At 38.9% G+C, this 8,937-nt stretch overlaps 1 protein-coding gene across 1 annotated transcript in view; it reads right to left on the bottom strand.

The window, feature by feature from the left end:
- Positions 1-8,937, bottom strand: part of MCCC2 (methylcrotonoyl-CoA carboxylase 2 (beta)) — a gene marked incomplete at its 5' end in the record, with an annotated part of 61,047 nt that overhangs the window by 22,540 nt on the left and 29,570 nt on the right. Inside the window, 3 exons of the mRNA XM_005858146.2 lie at positions 996-1,091; positions 1,203-1,302; positions 6,355-6,419. Coding sequence (XP_005858208.1) covers positions 996-1,091; positions 1,203-1,302; positions 6,355-6,419 — 261 coding nt within the window. The remainder of the gene's footprint in view (positions 1-995; positions 1,092-1,202; positions 1,303-6,354; positions 6,420-8,937) is intronic.

The raw sequence follows: 8,937 nt of genomic DNA, 5'->3' as shown, positions 1-8,937 counted from the left end.
TCACAACTCCATAAAAATGTCTACATATACATTAAGCCAAAACACCAAAATATTAGCTGCTTTCTCTGGATGGTAGAATTATAAGCAATTTTATGTTTTTCTTTATTTTCTATTCTTTCCACAATTAATACATTAATAGTTTTATAGTCAAGGGGGAAAGTAACAAAATATTAAGATAGAGAATCTGGTATTAAAATAATTTCCTAGTGCCCGGCCGTTGTAGCTCAGAGGTTGAGCGTCGACCTATGAACCAGAAGCTCGCAGTTCGATTCCCGGTTGGGGCACATGCCCGGGTTGTAGGCTCCATCCCCATGGGGGCATGCGGGAGACAGTCAATCAATGATTCTCTCTCATCATTGATGTTTCTATCCTTTCCTCTCTGAAATCAATAAAAACATATTTTTTAAAAATAATAATTTTCTAGCATAGAAAGTATTCTACCAGATATGGATACTGAACAAAATAAAAGACTACATGCTATATGCAAACACTAAAAATTGTTACTCTAGACTATACAAGACTATATCAATAATCTGTAATCATAGCAACAATCTGTAATCTTCACCTGTAATCAAAGTCTAATCTTTGCTAATGTAATATTGATATAAAAGGGTATGTTTTTTCTTTCAACAACATTTCATCCAATTCCTAAAACAAGAATACTGAAAGGAAATAGCTGAAAATGAAGTTGCCCTACATCATTCCTAATGTCCACATTATGAAGTACTGTTCATGAATAAACCAAGGTTCGTCATTGTGCAATGAAAACTTTCCAATAATTAAGAGGGTTTCCCCCTCTCTCTTTTGGTTTTTATTATGTACCAGTGAATCCTACACTATGGAAAGATCTTTCCCTCACATGTCCATCGCTCCTTACTGAGATCTAAACCAGCCCCTATGCATGAACATTATAAACAGACTCTGGCTTTGACAATGTATACACATATGAGGAGACAGACAGCAAGGTTTATGGCTCACAGTTCCACTTTACATACCTCTCGGACATCAAAGTTCCTCTTAAGGTTAGCACCCACTATTCCGTACAATTCATCTGCAGGAAATAAAGGATCTTCAGAAGGCTCAATGCTAACCTGTAGAAAATAGAAAATTCGTATTAACCATTTTTAAGACATTATTTCAAGATGACATAAGCCAAAATGCTTTTCAGAAAAATAAAAGCTACAAGAACACATCAAACTCACATCCAATTTTTTCTGATAATTGAGACTTCTCACAATCTTCCTAGTTAAGTGAAGGGCGTGATTATCATCCAAAGCGCAGTAGTCAGTGACTCCGGACTTCCTACAGAGTAAAGTACACTAAAATAATCAGATTAGAGAAAAAGGAAAAATGGAATATCTTAAGCCCCAAACACCTTCTCTCATCTACGGATGGCATCATTTTTACTTCCAAACCACTTTAATAAATGATATTTAATTTGATCTTCATAATGTCCCTGGCAAACACTGTAATGTCCCTGGTATCATCCTTGTTTTACAAACAGGAAAAACAGGTATGCATAAACCTTGCGTAGAACCACCAGTAGCTGCATAAGAATCCACGCCTCTATTTCTGTCTTGACCTCCTTCAACTAGATCATGGGGCCTTGCTGATAAGGACTTCTATTTAATGGTCAGCCCACATACCTCAAACAAAATTCTACATGATAAGCCCTAACCGGTTTGGCGCAGTGAATAGAACATCAGCCTGTGGACTGAAGGGTCCCAGGTTCGATTCCGGTCAAGGGCATGTACCTTGGTTGCGGGCACATCCCCAGTGGGGAGTGTGCAGGAGGCAGCTAAATCGATGTTTCTCTCTCATCGATGTTTCTAACTCTCTATCCCTCTCCCTTCCTCTCTGTAAAAAATCAATAAAATATATTTTTTGAAAAAATTCTACATGTTAAATTCAACCACAGATGGCACACTTTAGTGATGCTGTTGATAACAACAAAGAGTGTTTGTACCTAACTGAGCTCCTAATGAAGATGCCAACTACGGCCTCTCGCTTCTGAAAGACTGCTGAGCTCCCTCCCTCCGAAGTTACACCTAAAAGCAAGCTGTCAGAACGCAAAGGTTTAAGACACTGTCCCTCGGATCATGGGTTAAAATGAGTATTGCTAAAATGATTCTGTCTTAAGGGCCATGGAAGTTCCTGTTCAATTTCAAGTTCAGTGTCAATGAAATATGAGCTTGCTCTGGTTCTGTTCTGATTAGATGGCTTCTTATTTCAGATGTAAAGTACTATGACTTTCTAATAAAGTATAAACAAAATGGTAAAGTCAGGCAAACTATGTACCTGAAACAAACAGAATTTCGGTTCATTTTATGAATAAGGACTAAGCTGCTGCAATCTAAATTTTGATATCTTGTCTAGGGAAAATGCCAAACCCTTGGGAGACATTTCCTAGAACTGGGCTCTCACAGTGGTTTTGTGTCACTTTCCACCTCTAGATTGGGTGTCCCTAAATAAAAGCAGAGACTGTACTTGCTTCTCGTTACAGCCCTCCAGTGCCTTTGCAATGGCAGACCCTTTCTAACTTAATACAATAATTTACAACTGATGATATCTTTTATTAGTAAATGCTTCATATATAATACCAGCTACAAGTGCTGACTTCTGGCTACACTGTAGTAATTCAGAAAGCAAACAAGCAGGAGGAATTGCTTCCAAATCAGTAAATATTTAAAATAAAATGCTTTCTTTTAAAAGCTGCCTAGTATTTACCAAAAGAGCAGGAAAGAGAAACCTTTGAGGAGGCATTACATTACATAAGTCTTTGTGTCAAATTAATTCTTCCAGATGACTAAACAGAAGTATAAATATGTATTTTTAAAGACAGCGAGAACCTTTGTAAATACACATTTATCACTCTTTGATTAGACAGAGAGAACCCAAAGCAATTTGTGACTAGTAAATTTTATGACATTGTTCCCCAAGAAAGCCATCACCATCTAATCATTGTCCTATGATTTTAAACAGGTTAAGAATAATAGCCGGTAGTAATAGGGTGCTTAGTATGCACCAGATCCTGTGCTATGAGGTAAGAACTAGCCTTTCCTTCGTTTTACGCATGAGGAAATGAGGCTCCAGAAGGTTACGTGGTTTGTCTAGTCATAATGGTAATAAGTGAGGTGAATGAAGGATGAATTCTAGAACCTACACCCTAAATTGATATACTGCCTACAGCTTTCATGGGCACTGGATTAGAGTTTTTAAGGTCAAAAACATTTTGTTAATACTCCATAAATACTATCTTCTTCGCCTTCCCCAGATTAAGCACAAACAGTAACAGCCCACACTGTCCTATACCCACTCACCCTTTTCTACCTGCGTCCTCTTTCTCCGAAGGTTGAAACATCCACTCACTGTCTCCCTGTCACAGTCAGTAAATGGCCAGATAAGGCAGTCACCCTGATTCTCCGCTCACACAGTTGTGCTCACCTAAATGAACAAGTGTTCTGTTCAAACTCGGGCAGACCCTCAAGCTCTCCCTCTGAGCTTTTCTATGCCTTCCTCAACTCGTCATTTCTCCTTTGGCCTCTAGTTGTAAAATTGGAAGCATGCTAGCATATTTTGTAATTGTTTTTTTAATTCATTTCTTTCTCTTAGCTGCCTAATTAAATTATAAATCTGAGGTTGGGACTAGGGCTAAAATTCCTCTGTATTACCCATAACACTTAGTACAATCAATCTATTCAAAAGAAGTGCTCAATGAGAAAGGAATGAAAACCTGGGGCAAAGATAGGCCCCTAAATCAACCCTTTAATTGGCATGGCAGTGTTCTTTGATAGAAAAGCAGAATTATTATACCCATCTGCCTCCCTGGGTTTGTTTGTGGTTGGAAGATCAAAGGTAGGTTTACCACACCTGAATCTGATGATTAGACACTTGCCATTCAGGTCTGGGTTCTTTAGGGTATGATCCTGGGCCCTCCTCTACATCTATATTCGCCTGGAGGTGAGTTCATCTCATCCTATGGTTTTAGAGTCCATCTCTATGCTGAGGACTCCCATGTAAAGATCTCCAGCACTGGTCTGGGCTCCAGACTCTTACAGCTACCTGCCTCCTCAGCATCTCTACTTGGATGTCTCAAGCATCTCTAACTTATCAGATCCAAAAGGAATGCTTGATCCTCCTGCCTCATCCTCAAATCTGCTCTTTCCCCTGCCTTCCCAATCTCAGGAAGTAAAGCCATATCATGTCACCATCTTTGTCATCTCACCTTCTTGCACCCCTTACATGAAATCCATCAACATGTCTCTCAATTCCACCTCTAAAATAGAGCTCAACTCTGTTCACCCCCCTACCTTCACTACCACCATAAGCACCTAAGCCACCAGCATCTCTCACCTACGCTACTGATACACCCACCCAACTGGTCCCCCACATAGACTCTTGCCAACACTCCAAGCATTCTCTACTTAGTAGCCAGAGGGAATTTTTTAAATGAAATATTTGGTGATAGCACATTCTGCTTAAAGCTTTTCAATGGTTTTCTAATTACAGTAGGTCCTCGGGTTACATTGGAGATCTGTTCCTATGGCACAAAGTAACATGATTTTCGCCGTAAGTCGAAACACACCTACATAAGCACCTACGTCACTCACATGGAGCACATGCACAGCAGTAATGAAGTGAAACAGTAAAAAAAAATTAAAAGAAAGATAACAATTCCTGACCTTTACTTGTGGGAAATAAATAATAAAAAACATAAAGCACATATGTACATACATTGAAATGACAGAACTTTTTTTTTAATAAATAAATGGGAGATAGCGACGTAACCACAAAACAACGTAAGTCGAGTCCTATGTAACCCGAGGACTGTCTGTACTCTTTAAAAAAAAAAAGGTCCAAAACCCTTAATGACCAATTAAGATGATAAACAACAACAGTAATAATGGCAGTTAACATTTATAGGTATTTATTTAAGGCAGGTATTATTTCAAGCAATTTATATTTATCGCCTCGTTTATCACTTCATAAAATTCTAGGAGGTAGATGGTCAAGAATTCTTACCCCTGAACTCTAACCTGAAGTAGTTAAACCAGTGATGTGCAGAGCAAGCTGGCACCTGACTCACAAGAACCTACTGTGTGCATCTCTTCCTGATTCCATACGCAGCTGCATCCTGTGGTGGGAAAACTTATACTACAGATATGGGCAGATGCCACAAAGCAGGGCTTTTCCCTCCCCCAGAGAACCAGCTGTTAAACACTTACCTGCTATCAGGTACTACCACCTCAGCATCCATTTATTTGGCCAAGCGGCCTGCAAGGACCTTAAACTAACTAGTACGGGCACAAGCCCTACAGAGCAACTGAGGGTCACGAGCAAATGTAAGTCCTGATATGACTTTCCCAGCAGCCCTTGTGATCAGCAGTCTCCCCTGCCTCCCAGCACCTATATGTCTTATGCACCCTTAGATAAGACCGCCATCGAGCTTACCAAAATTCCACTCTTGTGGATGGAACTGAACAATCCGGCCCTAGCCCAGGAACCCAAAGCACTCCTACCTAGTACCCTATTAAAACATGTGCCCCAGCCCTAGCCAGTTTTGCTCAGTGGATAGCGCGTCCGCCAGCAGACTGAAAGGTCCCAAGTTCGAATCTGGTCAAGGGCACATGCCCAAATTGCAGGCTCGATCTCCGGTTGGGGGCGTGTAAGATGCAGTCATTCAATGATTCTCTCTCATCATTGATGTTTCTCTCTCTCTCCTCTCCCTTCCTCTCTGAAATCAATATAAAAATTAAAACAAAAAAACCATGTGCCCCAGTTTCTTTCTTTCTCTCTGTCCGAGCTGCCTTGACCTCCGTAGGTGACCCCTGAAGGCACGCCATGTACTTCCTCCAGACCCCTGATTAACAAACTTCTCTATTTCATTTTCTCTTGTGGTCTGTTGTTGAACTGCAGTTCACCACCAGCACCCTGTGTTCCACTTCCCAAATGTTCATTTAACCACTGGGTTTGATCCACCTTCTATATGCTCTCCCTATATTTCTCCTTTGCAGGCCTATCACATATATACATTTATATGAATTTTGGTAATTGCCAATAGCCCACCTCCCTGACTACACTGTAAACTCCCTGAGGACAGAGACAATGTCTATCATCTTAAAGATCTAGAGCTCAATGGGTATTTGTTAAATAAGAAACCTGTCTCTCCAGTCTTTCTATAATGGAAAAGCTGATGTTCTAGCTTAGAAATGCAACTCTACAGTTCAAAGAATTGAACCCTAAAACAGCAGATGGATAACAAATTGTGGCAAGTTTAATACTTGGAAAAATACTTTAAACTTTTTAAAACATGTGGCAATCAATCCTGAAAAGAAATAACCTCTTCCGTTTCACCTGCAATGAAGATCAGCACCTCCAAGATCCTCAGCTGACACCTCTTCTCCAGTCGCTGCTTTAACCTACAACAGGGAGAAAAGTCAAAGGTGAGGTTTGCCCATCCAAAATATACAAATGTTTTCCTAACACACAGCGCCTAACCTGACTAAACCTACCACTCTTTCTTCCATTGGGCTAAAGACATTTTGTTTTTTCATTCCACTTGCCTAGCAAACCGGTTTACAAATGAAAAATCGGAACCCAGAGTCACTAAGGAACTTGCCCACAGCCCCAAAGCGAGAGATGGAACTTGATTTGAACATTTCTGGCCTACGAGCCTGCTCTGTCCCCTCCTCAGGCTGCCTCCATCGCATGTTAAAGCCTTAGTGTCTGTGCCCTTGGCCGGCGCTCCCTGCTCGCTCTCACCCTCTGGTGAATCCCTGCTTACCCTTCAAGCCCCACCTGCTCTCTGTGCCTTTCCATGACCCACTCAGGCCTTTCACCATTAATGACACTGCATGTAATAATAGAGCAATGCTTGCTTATCCGTTGTCCAAGGGTATTCCACTTACACCTCCTACATGGCACTTGCCTGACTATATTTCTGTAATCTGCATGCGTCTCTGTCCTCACCTCTATACTGTGAGTTCCTTGATGGTAGGAACTGTGATTTACTCATCTTTGAACACTCAATAAATACACTGAAATACTGCCTTTTCTTCACCTATGCTGAAAAACTCCAGTGACTATTACAAACTCTTAAAGGTATAATAACTTTAAAATGGGGAAAATATCTAAGATTACTCACATCTAAGATTCAGAAGAATGTGAGCAAAAAGAAAGAAACCTCAAGTAATAAATTAAGAATGACTTAATTATAGCCTGAGAAATTCTAAGCAAGAAAAGTCTTCAGTACTAAATGCCAATCTGATCCCTCAGGAATTGCTTATTGATTCCTACTTCTTTAAGTTGATTGATTTGTTTCTTTTTCTTCAAATAGGAAAAGCTTTAATTAGAAAAATGAACACTAATCTAAAATACAGCACAGAAATAACTTATTATTCACTACATCAAAAGCTGTCTTAAATAAAAAATTCCACTGGGAAAGGTAATTAAAATTTTCACTTCCAATTATTCCACCCCCAGAACCAAATTTTTAGTTCTCCTTCCAAAGAAATTCAGTGTAAAATATAATTTGGTCCAAACAATAACTAATTATAAGAGGTATCTGGATATTTAAAGCTGTAAAAAGGAATAAACGCCAACATACTATATTTATTTTCAGAGATATGGCTAAAAATATAAGGATTTGTCACAAGTTAATATTTATTGAGCACCCACATCATGTTTGGTACTGTGATAGGAGCAAAAATGATAAAAGTCAAAATAAAATTAAAATAGCTCATTCTACTAAATTATAAGTTCAGAAGATAAACAAGACAGGAGAACAAAAAGCTCTTTCAAAAACTTGTCTTGTCACTATGCTTTTTTCAACCATTTTAAGCTACTGCAACTCAAGCCCATATTATGTGTGAAACCTACCAAGCCTTTTCTCAATTTTCAGTGAAACAAGTGTCAAATTTAGAATTCTCAAGCAGGTGAGAATGCTGCTGCTTCTTTTTGTACTGTAAACAAGTGTTTCGATGGTGGACTCTTGAACAAGTATCAGTTCTGGGACAGACTGCAGACTTGCCTGGCTGCCAAGTTAAATCTGAGTCCACTGGTAACTGCTGTTAGCATTATTCTAGTAGTATGCTGTTGCCTATATTTCCAAAAAGATATTTTCAAATTTTAGTCATATCTTTACTCTTTAATGAAAAATAAAGAAGGACTACTCATGAAAGTATGTACCCTTTAATATACAAAGGTAAATCTGGAGTGAATTTTCCTCTCATTAAACAATGATCGCTATCACGTAAAGCTAGAGAAATATTAAAGAATAATAAACACCACAGGCTTTTTGAATATGAAATGGCAGCTCCTCAGGCTGATCTGATCCTCAGTAAGTTATTAAAAATTAGCACAGTCATGTAGAAAATATACTGACTTCACAACAAAGCTTACGCTCCTTTTACCATGCTTTTTAAAATAAATTTGTCTTAATATTCCAAAACCACAGGCGATTGATAAGACTTTTGAAGCAATAAACATACTTGAGATATAATTCACATACCATAAAGTTCAACATTAAAAGTATACAATTCAGTGTTTTTTAGTGTATTTACAAACTTGTGCAACCATTACTGCCACCAACTCCAGAACATTCATCACTCACCAAAAAAAAAACCAAAACAAAAAAACCCCGTACTCATTAGCAGTCACTCCCCATTCCACCCTCCCGGTCCCTGGCAACTATTAATCTACTTTCTCTCTATGAACTTGACCACTCTAAATATTTCACAGAAGTGGAACTATACGAGATCTGTCCTGTTGTGTCTGGCATAAAGTTTTCAAGGTTCTTCCATGCTGTCAGAACTTCATTCCTTTTTATAGCTGAATAATAACCCATTTTATATAGATGGTGGTTTTATAATATGCCATTCTTCTCTTTTTTTAATTAAATCTTTATTGTTCAGATTACAGTTGTTCCTCTTTCCCCCC

This window comes from Myotis brandtii, unplaced genomic scaffold, assembly GCF_000412655.1.
Source record: "Myotis brandtii unplaced genomic scaffold, ASM41265v1 scaffold115, whole genome shotgun sequence".
NCBI classification, from domain to species: domain Eukaryota; kingdom Metazoa; phylum Chordata; class Mammalia; order Chiroptera; family Vespertilionidae; genus Myotis; species Myotis brandtii.
Note: the sequence above shows the minus strand (reverse complement) of the source record. Positions and strands in the feature narration are given on the sequence as shown.